At 36.8% G+C, this 18,435-nt stretch overlaps 1 protein-coding gene across 1 annotated transcript; it reads right to left on the bottom strand.

Annotated features, from left to right (window-relative positions):
- Positions 1-1,315: 1,315 nt before the first annotated feature.
- LOC136026966 (sorting nexin-12-like) lies at positions 1,316-17,894 on the bottom strand. The gene is made up of 3 exons (XM_065703839.1): positions 17,696-17,894; positions 3,053-3,273; positions 1,316-1,853 (listed from the first exon to the last, which is right to left on the bottom strand). The coding sequence occupies exons 1-3, from the start codon at positions 17,858-17,860 to the stop codon at positions 1,748-1,750; spliced, it is 492 nt and encodes a 163-aa protein (XP_065559911.1). The 5' UTR covers positions 17,861-17,894; the 3' UTR covers positions 1,316-1,747.
- Positions 17,895-18,435: the final 541 nt, after the last annotated feature.

Below are 18,435 nucleotides of genomic sequence, written 5' to 3'. Positions count from 1 at the left end.
TCAAACAGTAGGCTGTACGAAAATTCAATCCCACTTTCTAGGGCTATAATGAGAGAAAGGTTGAGATGGCTAGGACATGTTCTGTGGATGAAGGATGACGGATAGCCGAATTGTGTCTTTTTCGGCCAACCGTCTAGGCTGAACGGAAAGCAGGTCGTCCGCAGCTGGGGTGAGAGGATGTCATAAAGAAAGTTTAAGGGAATGGGAACCTCCTGAGAGTGTAAAAGGGACTTTTTGAATAGATTGGGATGGAGGAGGAGCGTGCGTAGCTGTGCTGGCCTCAGGCGGCTTGGTGCTGCGGTGAGTTGTTAGTACTAGTAGGAATTGTTTCTGCAGTATTGTGTGACCACTTTGTTATTGTGTGACATCAATTTGATGTGGGTCACAAGCAAATATTGATGAAAAGTAAGTGTGCCATTCAATTATAGTAATTTGAATTGGCAGGGTTGAAGTGGAACATGTATGTTTATTCACCTATTTCCACAAAAACTGCGAATTTTTCTGTATTGGCTACACAGTATATACGTAATTATTAGTGTTTCAAACCAGCACTTAATGATTCAATTGTAATTGAGAACAACAGGTCAAAATATTATTCTTCGGAAGGGGGAGGGGGTTCTATGAGAAACACCAAAAATACATTTTCATTAGGGGCCCAGATCACTAGAGAGCACACAAAGGAGAGGGACGTGGCCCCCAACAGACATATTTTGTAATTAATGCAGTTGTTCCACAATTTTTGCTAGTTTTCTTAATTATCCTATTTATCATATGATCGACCAAAAATTAGATAAAAAAACAAGTTTGTTTTCTCCCCAAAGTAAAGATCAAACTCAAAACCAAACTAAAAAGACCATAAATAAGAGGAGACTAGCAACACTCCCTCGTTACTACATGTTTTGCTTTTGTTTTATCTAATGAATAGTGAATATTAGCAAAATCAATCAAGAAAGTGTTTATTATACGCTTCATGAAGATATTCATAAGTCTTTGGCAGAACATCCAGGGGGGCGGGCTTACACTTAATCTTTAAGAAACGACAATGTCATCCTCCCCAAGAAGGCTAATGGTTTATTTAGTTGCTTCATTTTATTGAAATGACAAACGTTTGGAATTAATGGCGTAGCTTCCTTCGTAGAAAAGATCAGACAGTAGCTGAGGCTTGAAAGGCAGTACGTCTGTTGTATACTTTTTATAGCTACAGTTCGACAGGTAGATAAAACGCGATGTATTTTTTGTTCCATTCTTCTTTGGAGAAGGGATTTGGTTTATTTCTGGTTTATCCTCAAAATATCTGACATGACTGCTTCCCAAATTTAGGACTATGATTTATTCTTACTCTCAAGAGTAACAAAAATTCAGCACAAGAGATACACGCAGAACAAAGGCAAAAATTAAACTAACAAGCTATGAAGAGCCAAAGGATCAAATTAAATTATTTGCATATAATGAACTGAGAACTATGAAGCCATTGATATAATTGGTCCTACTTCGGATGGTTACAAGAAACTGTGTTAACTTAACAAAAATAAAACACTTGCCAAAACTAGGAAACTTCTTGATAATATATGGAAAACGGGCCTTCCTCTACCACACAAAAATGCAGCACTTCCTTAGGCCTTAAAATACAAAACACTTAAGTCCTCATAACCAGGGAAAACTATATGGAATGAGACGGACCGACTTCGCGAGAATTTATATATTATTCTGTTCAATGTTTTAAATATTTTTATAACAAGACCTTTCCTTAATTGCTACGAACTTTGCCCGGCACATAGTTTTTGTCGATAACTGGCTCGAATAAAAACATATGAAGACATCTTTCGTTCTGGGCCAAAGGATGTCCAGCAACCCTGTAAAAAAGATCAGTTAAGTAACAATAAGAGAATACTCAAAGTGTGGTTGAATTTATATTTCTTTTTACTTCCAGTGTGAAGTCCTCTAGTGCGCATCTACTTTTTGAGTACAGGGGGCAAATATAAACTGTTATTATTATGGCAGACCATATATAGTGTACATTTGAATATCGCTGTGATAAAGCCTATAAGATTTGAGCTTCAGCCTCTTTGGTATGGTGGCTGCCAAACTTAATCAGAAACCTTTGAAATGCTAGAAGACAGTAGCCTGAAGTCATATCCCTACCAATCAATAAAGGCAAATTATGCCATACAGCAGATTAAAAACAGTTACCACAATACACTGGAGATATGAGTCTCCTTTAAATCTTAAGAATATGAGATAAGACCACTCTGTGCTAATAGATGGTTTCATTGGCGAATTTAACAGCTAAACCAATACATACTTTTTTTTCAGGAAAAGAATTACACTGACGTTTGACGTACACTGATCATTGCTACTGTCAATTTTTAAGTATTTGTTCATATTAATCCTCTAAAACTTATAGACAACACTGCCGATATCAACAGGTCCAAACAGGAGAATTTTAAACTTGATGAATTTTAAATACTTGGGATTTCTATAAAAAGCCAATTCTTTTTATGCCTGTATTGGTAAAAAGAATTCCATTTTTTTTATAATTTTGTTTACTGTTAGCCTGAGCTGCCCTTTTCTTTACTTTTAAGTTCGTTACCAGGAGCAACTTAAAAAAACAGTAGTTTCTAAAAACCCTCCTTTTTTACTTTATGTTCATCATACTACAAAAAATTAAATGCAATGATTGCAAAATAATAAAAAAAGGTTGACCCTGGACAGGAACCAAGATAAAACAAACTATAGAAAATTAGCCAAAATAAACGTTGATGTGTGCATGTTTCGGGGATTCAAAATCTTTCGCCAGGAGGAAACAACGAAATAAAGTTAAATACTGTTTGACGATTTACAGAGACACTTTTCAAAAATGTGAAAATTATAATAACAAGTATGATTTTGCTTTAAGAATTTTAACGAAGTCACATTTGGCAGATTTTCACATTATCCTTTGTCTGAAATTCGTTTCTAATGTTGTCCAAAAGGAAGTCGAACCTTTTACTAATGACACCGTAACTAGATAGCAAACTATAGAAAATTAGCCAAAACATTTCGAAGATCTTACTTGTTAATGAAAACTTCCAGATTCTTCCTCCTCTCTTCAATGAAGTCTTCTTCATAGATGCCCTCATCACTCCTAAAAGGTAGCAGCCTTTTGATAGCTTTTCCCGGAAGAGGTGGTACAATTATTTTACTGTCTCTTTCCAATTCATTTCTAAGCCACTCAAAATCACTGTATCGTCTTCTAACACTTGCTTCTCTTACTTTGAAAATTGGTAGGTTAGTCTGAAATTAAAATCATTTCTGAAAGAATACCCAGGAACGATCTTAGCACTAGATTCTCATAGACAAATCATCATGACCAATACCGAAGGTTGTTGGTATTCACGATTTTTTAGGATGAGCTATTATTACCATAAGAGCCCTCTGCAGGGCTTTATCTTTTCCTGGAGGGGACAATGGACATTGCTTAGGTAACTAAATCCTTAGAAAAAACCCTCCTATGAGTAACTTATGGAAAGGTAAAGTGTAAAAAAAGTCCTTTAGCTTTGAGTTAAATAATACTCAGCTCAAGTTTTCCAGTGACCTTAATGTAGGCCTACACTTTGCAAGTGAAATGTTCTGAAAGATTGTCTTTCTGTTAAATTCTAAGAATTGCTGGTAGTTCACTGGCAGAACTAGTGAGGAATCACTTTTAGTTTATACTACATAAAATAATCCACATACATAAAATAATACTACATAAAATAAAAAAAATAGGTACATAATGACTTGGAAACAGAGCTGTTACTTTCAGAAATTGATTTTAAAAGAATATTTTCCAAAAAAAGTATATCAATTAAGAGTAAATTAAGTTATTAAAATTAAAACAGTCAAAAGTAAAGTCATATAATAATTCGAACTTACAACAAAAAGAATTTAAAAAAGATCAAAGGAAATTTAAATATTTAGATTGCTAAGGAAGAATATATAAACTATAAAATGAACTGAAATTATTCATCGCATAGTTCTGCTATGACTAAGGTGCATGTCGCCTACCCTTCAGCACAAAAAAATGGTGGGGAGGGGACATCAGGAGTGGACAGGGGCCTACTAAGGGTCTAAGTAATACTGACTCAAATGCTAGTGTGATTCCAGTTCAAACAAGGTAAAGCTCGTCTAACTTTTTACTAAAAAATTGGAAGCAGGTTAGGAGGAGGAGTAGAAAGGATATAGGGATTTATTAAAAAAAAAAAAAAAAAAAAAAAAAAAAAAAAAAAAAAACACAAGAGCTAAGAGCTCATATGGCACTTGTGACGAGGCGAGAAGAGCTAAGAGCCAAGAGATCATATGGTATGAGCTCTAAAAAAATTCTATGAATCAATAGATTGATTTAAAAAGGAAAATAAGAGGCTTAATGCCGGTCAGGATTTAAAATAAGAGGTCACGATGTCCTTCTAAATATCAAAATTCATTAAGATCCGATCACCCACTCGTAAATTATAAATACCTAATTTTTTCTAATTTTTCCTCTCCCTTTAGCCCCCCAGATGGTCGATTCTGGGAAAACGACTTTATCAAGTCAAATTGTGCAGCTCCCTGACACGCCTATCAATTTTCATCGTCCTAGCACGTCCAGAAGCACCAAACTCGCCAAATCACTGAACCCCTCCCCCAAAGAGAGCGAATCCAGTACGATTCTGTCAATCACGTATCAAGGACATTTGTTTATTCTATCCACCAAGCTTCATCCCGATTCCTACACTCCAAGCGTTTTTCCAAGATTTCCCCCTCCAACTCCCCCCAATGTCAAACGATCTGGTCGGGATTTGAAATAAGAGCTCTGAGACATGAATTCTTTCTAAAAATCAAATTTCATTAAAATCCGATCATCTATTCGTAAGATAAAAATACCCCAATTTTCACGTTTTCAAGAATTCCGGTTTCCCCCTCCAACTCCCCCCAACGTCACAGGATCTGGTCGGAATTTGAAATAAGAACTTTAAAGCACAAGATCCTTCTAAATATCAAATTTCATTAAGATCTGGTCACCCTTTCGTAAGTTACAAATACCTCAATTTTCAAAATTACCCCCCTCCAATTCCACCAAAGAGAGCAGATCCGGTCCGGTTATGTCAGTCACGTATTTTAGATAGGTTTTTATTCTTCCTATCCAGTTTCATCCTGATCACACTGCTTTAAGTATTTTCGAAGATTTCCGGTCCCCCCCCCCAATTACGCTTGATCCGGTTGAGATTTAAAATAAGAGATCTGAGTTACGAGGTCCTTCTAAATATGAAGTTTCATGAAGATCCGATCACTCCTTCGTAAGTTAAAAATACGTCATTTTTTCTTATTTTTCAGAATTAACTCCCCCCCCCCAATAGATCGGATCCGTTCCAATTATGTAAATCACGTATGTAAGACTTCTGCTTACTTTTCCCACCAAGGTTCATCCCGATCCCTCCAATCTAAGCATTTCCATGATTTTAGGTTCCCCCACCCCAAACTTCCCTCAACGTCACCAGATCCAGTCAGGATTCAAAATAAGAGCTTTGAGACACGATATCCTTCTAAATATCAAATTTCATTGAGATCCGATAACCCGTTTGTAAGTTAAAAATACCTTATTTTTTCTAATTTTTCAGAATTAACCCCTCCCCCAACTACCCCAAAGAGAGCGGATCCGTTCCAGTTATGTCGATCATGTATCTAGGACTCGTGATTATTTTTTCCACCAAGTTTCATCCCGATCCCTCCACTCTAAGTGTTTTTCAAGTTTTAGGTTTCCCCCTCCAAACCCCCCCCCCAATTTCACCAGATCTGGTCGGGTTTAAAATAAGAGCTCTGAGCCACGATATCCTTCTAAATATCAAATTTCATTGAGATCCGATCACCTGTTCGTAAGTTAAAAAATACCTCATTATTTCTAATTTTTTCAGAATTACCCCCCCCCCCAACTACCCCAAAGAGAGCGGATCCGTTCCGTTTATGTCAATCATGTATCTAGGACTCGTGATTATTTTTTCCATCAAATTTCATCCCGATCCCTCCACTCTAAGTGTTTTCCAAGATTTTAGGTTTCCCCCCTCCAACTCCCCCCAATGTCATCAGATCCGGTCGGGATTTAAAATTAGAGATCTGAGACACAATATCATTCGAAACATCAAATTTCATTAAGATCCCATCACCCATTCATAAGTTAAAAATACTTCATTTTTTCTATTTTTTCCGAATTAACCGGCCCCCCACTCCCCCCCCCAGATGGTCAAATTGGGAAAACGATTTTTCTAATTTGCCAAATTTCATCGTCCTAGCTTACCTGGAAGTGCCTAAAGTAGCAAAATCAGGACCGACAGACAGACAGACAGACTGACCGACAGAATTGGGGATTTCTATATGTCACTTGGTTAATACCAAGTGCCATAAAAAAAAAAATCTATCTGTAAATTTCGCTCATATACACACTGGCTCTCTTCAACAGATAAATTCCATAGTTTTATCAGCTAAAGATGGCCAATGTGTGTTTCACTATCAAATAAAAGGATTTTCCCTGTTTAACCTTTATTCATGTCATGGAAAGGCGGTACAATCTCCGAAAATACCTACATTTATTTCTTAATTGACATACTTTTGCAAAGGGCCAATTTCAGGAATAGGTGTCAAGTTTTCCCAGCGTTTCTGCCTTAAACTAAGATTCTGGACTACAATTTAAATTTAAGGAAAAATTCGAATATTCTGTTAAAGTGTTTATCAGCCTTTAGTTTTGTGCAGCAATATTTGTCAAATCAACAAGACAGATATAAAGGCACATTCAGTGATTTTAAGGTTTACATGCTGAGAACAGAGAACATGAAGAATTGCTTTGGTCAATGTTGCACTTTGATTTGGAGCAATCTTTCACAGATTAAAAAACAGATTAAATATCTAAAAACAGATTAAAACAGATTAAAATATCTAGTACATCTAGTATATCTACATCTAGTATATAGTAGCATGTCTAGTATATCTAGTAAAATGTTTAGTAGTTGACTGAGGATTTTAATTAAAAGTTTCATCACATAGGAACAGTTAACATTTAGATTAAGCTCTGAAGAAGAATGTAAAATACAAAGAAAAAGGCTTGTTTGATATACAATGATGAAAGACATTATAAGATTTTCCAACTTAACTTAAACATAAAAGCTCAAATTAAAATTCGAAGTTCCTTTCTTAAGTTCGTTTCGTGTTCTTTTTAACTTTTTTAATATCCTAGCAATTTAATACGCGAACTTCAGTTCAGAATAATCGATTAAAAAAGAAACCTTTAATATGGAACATACCCATAAGGAAGCTTCGCTTGAATAATAAATATCAACATATCTTACAAGTTCTAATAATAAATATTATTATTATATTGTTATAATATTATATTATTTATTATTATATTATTATAATAAATAATAAATATCTTACAAGTTCTAAATTTGAAGCTCTTCGTTTTCGAAAGTTTTGTCAGGGAAAGTGAAAAGGCTTTTCTATTTTAAATATTAAATTAAAAAAAAAAATCTTTTTTTTAACTGAAAGTAAGGAATAACTTTAAAGCTTAAAACGAGCAAAGTATATTTCCCATAAGAGTTTCTCTGTCGATTCCTTCATGATAAGATTCAACAGCCAATCAAAACCTCGTGATGGAGCGATGTAAAAGATAAGCGTGTAACAGATACTTAGAAATACCCCATACTACAAATTTATGAATAAAAAAAATCAGAATTATTATTTTTAGGGTGAATTCTCTTTCATACAAATTGAAAACCTGTGTAACTATGGTTTTCTGTAGGGCTTAACCCAATACTGTCCACATCCTTGTAATTACATGAAATTTCATCCACTGTTTCGTTACAAGAACTTTCTCTTGCTCTGTTTTGTTGTAGATGTTAATATGTTTAAATAAGTGTATGAGTAGGGTATTTGAAACTTAGTTTGGGCCCATCTGAGGGCATCACAGATCAATGCAGCTGAATTAGTTTCGATTTTCTCTACATTGGGGTAAACTTTGCACAGAGACTTGTTGATAGAACTTTCAGCCCAATTGGGGCAAAAAAAGCATAATTCTATTTTTGGGAATAACAAGTCCTTTAGTCTTTTGATCTGGGCTGATAAAAGATTCATAGTAACTCCTTTTGATCAGGACTAATAAAAAATAATTATTGGCCCATTCTTGAAGCTATCCAATTTGACTTAAGGATTCAAGTTTCTTGCTGTCAAAGAAAGTCTTATGACCCTTTTTGAGCTAAAACAGGGCCTCATTTTTTTGGCAGGGGGGGGGGGGGTATTTTTCAATGAGTCAATATTTTTCATGCTTTGGGGTACCCTTGCCCAAGGATTAACGCTGCATATCAGCTTCATATGCTTCCATAGTCCCTGCTATGCTTCGTTTCAATTGCTGTTGTCTCGCAATGCTCTACAACCTTGTTGTTCTTCCCCACATCCTCTACATTGCACCCTTCTGGAAGATTCTTACAAATGCTGACAAATTGGAATTCGTTCTGCTTTTTTATGTTTCACAAAATACCTACTAAAATATCTAATTTAAACACGAAAATTAATGCTAATCAACAGTCATCACAAAGTAGATCCTACTACAGCCGTAGCTAAACTTAGAGAGAAACAAAATCAAAAGATTTCAAGACATTCTTGGTGCTCACTTATTTAACTCTACTTTGATTGTACATTAAAAAAATACTGTCTACAAAGTTCTTGCTTTTATTTATTTGTTCCTTCTCTTTTTATACATAATTTAAATGCCAGTGAAAAGGCCATTTGCAAAAAAAAAAAAAAATTAAGGTCAAAGAACTGAAACAGAATCAGAAAAGCAACCCAACCAAAAAGTTTGGCATATATGGAGTATTCATAGCTGAAAGAAATGTTGACTGAGCAAGAGAAAAAGGCTAAAAATGAAATGCTTGACTGTATACAGAATACAGTTGTGACATTGAAAAATACTGACTGTAAGTGTTTTTCTGAAAAGCAGGTCAAACACAGTGCAGTTCATAAGTCAAGTGCAGTTTAATATGTTAATAATATAATATAAACGAGGCAGAGCTGTATCCTGATTTTGTTCCAGGAGAGGGTACCAGAATTTGTTTGTTTAGGGGGCTGCCAAAAGAATGAAGAAGAAAAGGATTGTCACAGTAATCACAAAGCTTGGTAGTCCTCACTTAGCCAATAAAAAAGAACAACAAAGCTAATCAGACTTTCAAAATTTGATTTTATAAAAGACTAGCTGTTGGGGTGGCCCTTCGCACCACCCCAACACCTAGTTGGAGGGGGCGCTTCGCCCACCCCCCCAAACCCCCCCCCCCGCGCGCGTAAGTCGTTACGCGCCATATTAGTTACGCGCCATTGTAGTTGTGTCCCTGTGTCCCACCTGTGAATATAGATAGATATATATATATATATATATTTTTAACTACGTAAAACTTGCGAATATACAATCTGTATTCAGATCTATACCTCATTATTCTAATGATTGCCCTTGAGCTTTGTTGATGGTGATTGCTAATCGAACGTTCCCCGTGTCACCGTCGTCATTTATATATCCCCCTGTGCCCCCCGACGTCCCCGTTGTTGTTGTTTCCCTGTGTCCCGGTCATCATTTGAGCTTTGTTGATGGTGATTGCTAATCGAACATTCCCTGTGTCCCCGTCGTCATTTATATATCCCCCTGTGCCCCCCGGCGTCCCCGTTGTTGTTGTTTCCCTGTGTCCCGGTCGTGATTTGTGTCCCGGTGTTCTGGTGTCCCGGTCTGTAATTTCTCTTTGAGTGTCCTGGTCGTCATTTATATTCCCTGTGTCTCGGTCGTCATTTGTGTCCCGTTGTTGATGGTGATTGCTAATCGAACATTCCTTGTGTCCCGGTCGCTTTCTCTTTGAGTGTCCCGGTCGTCATTTATATTCCCTATGTCCCGGTGTCCCGGTCGTCATTTGTGTCCCGATGTCCCGGTCTGTAATTTCGTCAGTCGACAAACATGACGTCAGTCGACACACAAACATGACGTCACTCGACAGACACACAGACAACTATATATATATATATATATATATATATATATATATATATATATATATATATATATATATATATAAATATATATATATATATATATATAGATGTCCCAGTGTCCCGGTCGTCATTTGTGTCCTGATGTCCCGGTCTGTAATTTTGTCAGTCGACAAATGTGATGTCAGTCGACACACAAACATGACGCCACTCGACAGACACACAGGCAACTTATTTTTATATATATAGACTAGCTGTTGGGGTGGCGCTTTGCGCCACCCCAACACCTAGTTGGTGGGGGCGCTTCGCTCCCCCCAAGCCCCCTCCCCCACGCGCGCAAGTCGTTACGCGCCATATTAGTTACGCGCTATTGTAGTTGTGTCCCTGTGTCCCACCTGTGAATATAGATAGATATATATTTTTTTTTTTACTACGTAAAACTTGCGAATATACAACATTCTTGGCTGTCCCATTGTCTGTGCATATAAATAAATTGTCAGGTTTACCGACTCTTGAACATGCAACATATAATTGTCCATGGGAAAAACAATCTGTATTCAGATCTATACCTCATTATTCTAATGATTGCCCTTGAGCTTTGTTGATGGTGATTGCTAATCGAACATTCCCTGTGTCCCCGTCGTCATTTATATATCCCCCTGTGCCCCCCGGCGTCCCCGTTGTTGTTGTTTCCCTGTGTCCCGGTCGTCATTTGTGTCCCGGTGTCCCAGTCTGTAATTTCTCTTTGAGTGTCGCGGTCGTCATTTATATTCCCTGAGTCCCGGTCGTCATTTTTACCCCGGTCGTCATTTGTGTTCCGGTGTCCTGGTCTGTAATTTCTCTTTGAGTGTCCTGGTCGTCATTTATATTCCTTGTGTCCCGGTGCTTTGTTGATGGTGATTTCAAATCAAACATTCCTTGTGTCCCGGTCGCTTTCTCTTTGAGTGTCCCGGTCATCATTTATATTCCCTATGTCCCGGTGTCCCGGTCGTCATTTGTGTCCCGATGTCCCGGTGTGTAATTTCGTCAATCAACAAACATGACGTCAGTTGACACACAAACATGAGGTCACTCGACACACACACACACACACAGAGACAACTTATTTTTATATATATAGATAGATTAGCAAGTGACAAAATGGATTAGGTTTGATTTTATACCTGCTGTAGAAGTTTCAATCTCATATCTGCTAAAATGTGGAATTTTGTAATTTTTGCCAGAAGAAATATCATGGATGTGTGTTCATTTGTTTCTTTGTTGTTGTTTTTTTTTTTTTACAAGGGTGATTGTATCGACCCAGTGGGTCTAAAACGTCGAGAGAGTGCCCATTCTAATGGAAAGTAATAGTGCAAGTGCCCTTTTCAAGCTACCAAAAAATTGGAGGGCAACTAGGCCCCCTCCCATGCTACTTTTTCCCAAAATTGTCTGATCATAATTTTGAGATAACTTTTTTCTCTATCATAGTTGAAAAGCTCAGTAACTATGTCTTTAGAGATAAAATTATCCCCTAGAGCCCCTGGGGATAGGTTTTTAAGTTATAAATTTGACCCATTATTTGCTATTTTTAGGGTGGGGAGGGGAGAACGAATTTTCTGCTGGGAGGATTTTGCATGGGGAGAATTTTCCATGGGGAGTTAAATTTTCAGGAGGTGAACGTTTCAGGGGAAGTTTTACACTGGGTGAATTTGCCAGACCTCCATACAAAATTTCTTTATATATCTTGCTTTCTCTTTATTGATTCAATTTTAGGCGTGAAGATATTTCTTTGGGGAGGGAGATTTTTCCATGTAGATGGAGCCAGGTATCCTTGCGTTATTTAAATTAAAACAAGAGCTAAGAGCTCATATGGCACTTGTGACAAGACTGGAAGAGCCAAGAGCCAAGAGCTCATATGGTATGAGCTCTAGCAAAATTCTAAGAATCAATAGATCGATTTAATAGAAAATCAGAGGCTTAATGCTGATTGGGATTTAAAATAAGAGCTCTGAGTCAAAATTCATTAAGATCAAATCTACTACTACTACTAATAACTCACTGCAGCACCAAGTCGCCTGAGGCCAACACAGCTACACACTCTCCTCCTCCAACCTAATCTATTCAAGGCCTCCTTCTTTACAGCCTCCCAGGAAGTTCCCATTTCCTCAAATCTTTATTTATGACATCCTCCCAAACCAGACAAGGACGACCTGCTTATCATGTAGCCCCAGACAGGTGGCCAGAAAGGACAATCTTTCATCCTTCATCTGCAGAACGTGGCCTGTTGAGATGGAAAGGTTGAGATGGCTCTCAACCTTTCTTCCATTATAGCCCTAGAAAGCGGGATTGAACCACATTTTTTGTACAACCTACTGTTTGAAATCAGTCAGTCAGCCGGGTACCTAGAACAATCCGTAGGCAATTTCTCTGAAAAACATCTAGTAAATTTTCATCTGCTTTTCAGTGCGCCCATGCTTCAGAGCCATATTTGACCACTGTCATCACTGTAGCTTCCAATATTCTAACCATGGTTTGCAGACTTATCTTTCTATTTTCCCAAACTTTTTTTAACTGTGAAAAAAACACCCTGAGCCTTAGCTATTCTACTTTTGACATCTTCACTGCTCCCACTGTCGTTACTAATAATACTACCAAAGTAATTGAAGCTGCCAACCTGATCAATCTTTTCGTTACCCAACATCACCTTTTCATCTTCACTTGTTCCTAGCCTTGGTGACTTAGTCTTCTTCACATTAATTTTCAAGCCTATTCTAGCACCCTGAACTTGCAAAACCTCTAAAAATTCATTCATTTTGCTCACACTTTCATCTAATATGCTTAAATCATCAGCATAATCCAATTCCAGGAGAGTTTTTCCTCCTCATTTGATTCCGTGGTCTACAATTGCCTTTTCTGTGCTCCTTAAGATGAAGTCCATCAAAATGATCCATATAAAGGGGGATAGAACACAACCCTGCTTAACTCCTGATTTAATACAAAACCAGTTGCTAACCTCATTTCTTACCTTAACCACAGCAGTATTATTCTTGTACATGGCACAAATCACTTTAATGTATTTTTCTGGTATACCATACAAGAATAAGACCTTTGCAAACGCTCTTCTATCAACAGAATCAAAAGCTTGCTCACAATCGATAAAACTGAGGACCAAAGGTGTTTGACAACAAAGGGACTTCTCAATTATTAACATAAGAGTAAAAATTTCGTCAACACATCCTCTATCTTTTCTAAAACTGCACTGTTCTTCCCTTAAAACTTTATCTACAGCATATCTCAGTCTAAAAAGCATCATATTTCTCAGTAATTTGCTAACTACAGAGACCAGACTAATGCCTCGATAATTACGACATTCGCTCTTGTCACCTTTCTTATACTTTGGTTCAATTAAGGTTCTCCTAAAATCATTAGGTACTTCCCCTTTTTCAAAAATCATGTTCATAATCTTCAGTAGCTTATTCCTAACCTCAAAGCCACCATATTTAAGAAACTCATTTAACACACTATCAACACCTGGAGCCTCATTTTTTTAATCCTTTTAGTACTGTTGCTAATTCTTCCTCACTAAACAAATCTTCCCTCAAATCCAAGGTATCACAAACTTTTTCATTTTCATTTATATCTTTTCCTGCAACTGCATCTTGGTTTAGCACATTCTCAAAATGTTCCACCCGTCTTTCTTTAACTTTTTACAGTTTTATCAAGTCAATTTGGGCAGCTCCCTGACATGCCTACCAATTTTCATTGTCCTAGCATGTCCAGAAGCACCAAACTCGCAAAAGCACTGAACCCCAACCCCTAACTCCCCCAAAGAGACCGGATCAAGTCCGGTTACGTCAATCACGTATCTACGACATTGGCTGATTCTATCCAACAAGTTACATCATGATCTCTCTACTCTAAGTGTTTTCCAAGATTTCCAGTTTCCCCCTCCAACTCCCCCCAATGTCAACAAATCTGGTTGGGATTTGAAAGAAGAGCTCTGAGACATGAGTTCCTTCTAAATATCAGATTTCATTAAGATCTGGTCACCCATTCTTAAGTTAAAAATACCTCAATTTTTCTAATTTTTCCAAATTAACATCCCCCAGCAAGAACAGATCCGTTTCAATTATGTCAATCACGTATCTATAACTTGTGCTTACTCTTCCCATCAAGTTTCATCCCGATCTCTCCACTCTAAGCATTTTCCAAGATTTCTGTTTCCCCCCCAGCCCCCTATGTCCCTGGATCCAATTCGAATTGAAAATGGAACATCTGAGACATGAGATCCTTCTATATATCAAGTTTCATTAAGATCCGATCATCCATTCATAAGATAAAGATACCTCAATTTTCACATTTTCCAAGAATTCTGGTTTCCCCCTTCAACAACCCCCAATGTCACCAGATCTGGTCAGGATTTAAAATGAGTAAAGCAAAAGATCCTTCTAAATATCAAATTTCATTATCACCCATTTGTAAGTTACAAATACCTCATTTTTTCTAATTTTCAAAATTACTCCCCCTCCCCATTAATGTTTAGAGTTAGGCACCTCATATAGACGTAATGGCTGACTATTGGTACTTTGACCATGTGGATTAAGCTGAATCTTGGCTGGACAATTGTTTGGGCATTTTACTCTGTAACAGGTGTGGCCAACAGCCTTGCATAGCACACAGAACATACTAGCTGTGCATGCATTTAAACAGTCAGATATGTCATTGGTAGAACCACATTGACCACACATAGCACCCAGTTGGCAACTCACTGCTGACTGTATGCATTTAAACAGTCAGATATATCATTGGTGGAACCACATTGACAACAAACAGCACCTAATTGGCAACTCCCTGCTAGGTGACCTACCTTGTGACACCCTAAAGCATTGACAGGGTAGGAAGAGAAATTCCTGAACAGGGCAATGCTCATAGCCAATGCACACTGATTTATAGATTATAGATGCCTCAGTGGCTTTCTCACTCTCAACTATTTTTGTTTGAAGTGAACACTGATATTCCAGTTGTTACTTGATCCCTTAAGATCTTTAATATCATTTGAAGCTTCTTTGCATATGCTGTCAATAAACTGTTTATGGTCATGAGGATCCCTGATATCTTGTGGACAATTTTTAAGTACTACAGCATACAGTGGCTTTATGCTTTGAAAATTGTAGATAGCAGAAGTTGTTGCATTGTTAACTTTACAGCATACAAAGAGATCGCATTTAATTGTGACATCAATAAATCCATCCAATTTTTGAGTAATTTTGTTTACTTTTGTAGCTAGTGTAGCAGAAACAGCACCATTGATAACTGACGTTTCAAAGGGATTGAAAATAACAAAGCAGGGGTACATTCTTCTCTTTGGCAGCTTATACATGCATTTGATGCTTAAATGCATCTTTCCAGAACTCTCCTAGTCAGAAGGTGGTTTACTGTACCACAAGCACAGTGACAACCATCTTTTTATTTAAGGTAAAGTATATAAATAGTTGCAATCCCAACAGCAGAGCTAAAACAATCCAGTATTGGACTTTTTTTTGCTCCAAAGTGCAAATTAAGGTAATATTATAAGATAAGTTTTTTTTTGGTTTTCTTTTAGTGCTGGGGTCCATTGCTAGAAAAGGGACCATGGTACTTGAAGAGAACTTAAAATAAGGATAGTCATATAGTACCTATACAGGTACTATATTATTTTATTAGTACATTTGTTTTAGATGTGCTCAATCATAGCAAGGTTACCTGGAAGTATACTTTCAAAGAATCAAGAGATGTAGATTTTAAAGAATAATGGACTTTAACAAAAATCAAGGAAAAACATATTTTTGGGGTCTTCTTCTTTTGATATACAATCCTTTCAGCCTTAGAAACAGGGAAGGAGTAAAGATATCTTGAAAAACGCCTTCCTTAGCTAGGCCCTAGTTCAGGTTCTGAATTTGTTCTGAAGTTTCATTCTTTATATACAACTAATTTTCAAGGTAAGAACAAGGTCTTTCCCAAGAATTTGATTGGAAATGCCTTATATATCTTATGTATAAAGGATAAGATTCTAGTTGAGGTAAGATTTTTCATCTTGGTAAATGCTTAAGGAAAACAAATGAAATTCTTAGGAATGAATTGTAAGCCTTAATGATTCCCTGGGAAGATACTTTGAATTGCCTGCCTTTAACCATTCCTTCTCTTAAGGGCCTTGACCTTTGATGACCTTCTATGATCTTTTTGGTATGAAATTAAAATGTTGAGAAGTGAATGGACTGCTTAGACAAGAGACAAGGTGCAAAGAATGTATTATAAGTCTTATACCTTAGAGCAATTCTAGTTGATAATGTTTTAGGATTTGAGAATTTTTCTCTTAGATTTTGCAAAAAAAGCTTTATTGGCCTAAAAATGTGCTAGAACAATATAAACCAAAATTTCAAAACTAGAGGCTGAAATTTGTTAAGCAGTCTACCTTAACCAGAGCCCATTCTCAATTATTTTCCTCCAGAATTGTCAATAGTTGGAACAGACTCCTTGAAGACACAGTTACCTCTGAATCAGTAAAATTCGATTTTAGTGACTTCTTGCTATCTTGGAGAGGGGTTAGGTTAGGAAAATGAAACTTTCAGGGATGGATCTATAGGCTAAAGTTTGTCCTGGGAAGGTATTTTGAAGTACATGCCTCCCCTCCCCCTCTCTCTCTAGAGGGTCCTGACCTTTGATGACCTTTAAAATATGTGTGTTATAAAAGTGAAACCTTGCAAAATAGATCTTCTGCTTGAATGAAGTACAACAAAATTGTTTTCAGCTTCACAACTTTGCTTGATCCAAATTTAAAGGGTTTTAAGAAATGCAAATACATTTCCTAAATTTTGAAGAAAAAAAAAACATTGGTATGGCTCAGAATTCTACTCAAAAAACAGGAATTGTATTTTCAGAACTAAAGGCAGAGAAAAAGCAACTGATAACTGAAAATTAAGGTAAAATGTTGCTTTGTCAAATTTCAATAGGTATAGACCTGACATGTAGGTGAATTTCAGGGCCCTCTAGAGGGAGAAGGAGTGGAGGTGGGTACATTAAACTATCTTCCCAGGATATACTTTAGCCTGTAAACCCATCCCTGAAAGTTTTATTTTCCTAACCTAACCTCTTTCTGAGATAGCAAGAAGTCACTAAACTAGAATTTTACCTCTGAATCTGCTGACATTTCCAAATGAAGACTTAATGCTAAGTGGCCCTCAAGAGTGTATAATTGAGTGTACATAATCATCAACTCTGGAGTTTCACAAGGAAAAATCCTTAGATTACTCCAACCTACAATTTAAGCAAAGGTAAAATCAATGAAATATAGTCTAGTCTAGAAACCCCAAAATTACTGTGGTTAGGTTGATCTAGGCTTAAATATGCTGTCAAAATCTATAAAGGCTATCCTAGGCATTGATCCTAGGCATTGACCAGTCATGTAGCCTATGTAATATTTTAAGGCCTAAATATAAGGAAATAACAGTGATAGTGGTTCGACAACACCTTATCAGCATATATTCCAGGCCCTGAATTTGCTCCTAGAAGTTTTATTCACATACCTCAGGAAATCTCCAAGATAACAAGAAACCTTGAAAAATAGCTTTCTTAAAAAAAGCTTCAGACTTAAAGTATGTATAGATTAATTGTCCTTTAAAATTTTAATGGTGGCTTATGTTAGGGCAACCCTACAGTGAATTTCACCCACCTTAGTTCTCACTTCATAGTCTGTAAACTTTTTTTTCCCTGCAGTAGCTGGATGAGTTACTGGATTTGACAGATCAATTTCTAAAAAATTTGATGGCTCCGCGTATGCATCATCTAAAGTTTGACGTTTGGTGGTTAATCTCTTTGTAGCTTCGACGCCCTCCATTTCCTTAATTTTATGGTAATATTCTATTTGAGTTCGGCTCCGTTGATAAAGGCCTGTTTTTCTCAAAAGTCTGTTTTAATTCAGGAGCAACACTAGTCAATTGAATCGATAAAAACTAGGCTTTTCTTGATTTTAACGTCGGCCTTACTTATCAGAAAAAAAATGCGAATGGCGAAAAATTGGTTTGAAAAGCTTGCGCCAACACTTATTTGATCCCAATGTTCCCAGCTGAAGCTAAGTATTTATATTTTTGTCAGATTCCTATTACGGATAGAAAACCCATGGTTCCAAGCTTCCGTCAGCTGTATCTTCAAAGAGTGATGCCTGAACGTTCGACTTGATTGGCCAATCAAACTATCAAAGGCTTTATGCTTTACAAGAGACAATGAAATAGGGAAAGTCCTTTTATTGGATAGTAAAATATAACAAAATAATCTCTGTGGTATTTCAGTCATATATACAGTGGCCGTCATCAGCAGATAAACTAATTATGTAACGCTCTTCTTTCTTCCAAAGTAGCTACAGTCTCTTTGATTTCCTGATTTCCGGACCACTGACTTGATCCTTGTACGAAA

Source organism: Artemia franciscana, chromosome 1 (genome assembly GCF_032884065.1).
Source record: "Artemia franciscana chromosome 1, ASM3288406v1, whole genome shotgun sequence".
Lineage (NCBI taxonomy): Eukaryota > Metazoa > Arthropoda > Branchiopoda > Anostraca > Artemiidae > Artemia > Artemia franciscana.
The sequence above is the reverse complement of the archived record's forward strand: the minus strand, read 5'-3'. Positions and strand labels throughout refer to the sequence as shown.

Excerpts from the sequence above, each read along its gene's own strand:
- LOC136026966 (XM_065703839.1), bottom strand. The coding sequence starts at position 17,860 with ATGGAGGGCGTCGAAGCTACAAAGAGATTAACCACCAAACGTCAAACT. Across the intron at positions 3,274-17,695 it reads ACTATGAAGTGAGAACTAAG|ACTAACCTACCAATTTTCAA; the intron begins GTGGGTGAAATT and ends TTTTAATTTCAG. Across the intron at positions 1,854-3,052 it reads CTGGAAGTTTTCATTAACAA|GGTTGCTGGACATCCTTTGG; the intron begins GTAAGATCTTCG and ends TCTTTTTTACAG.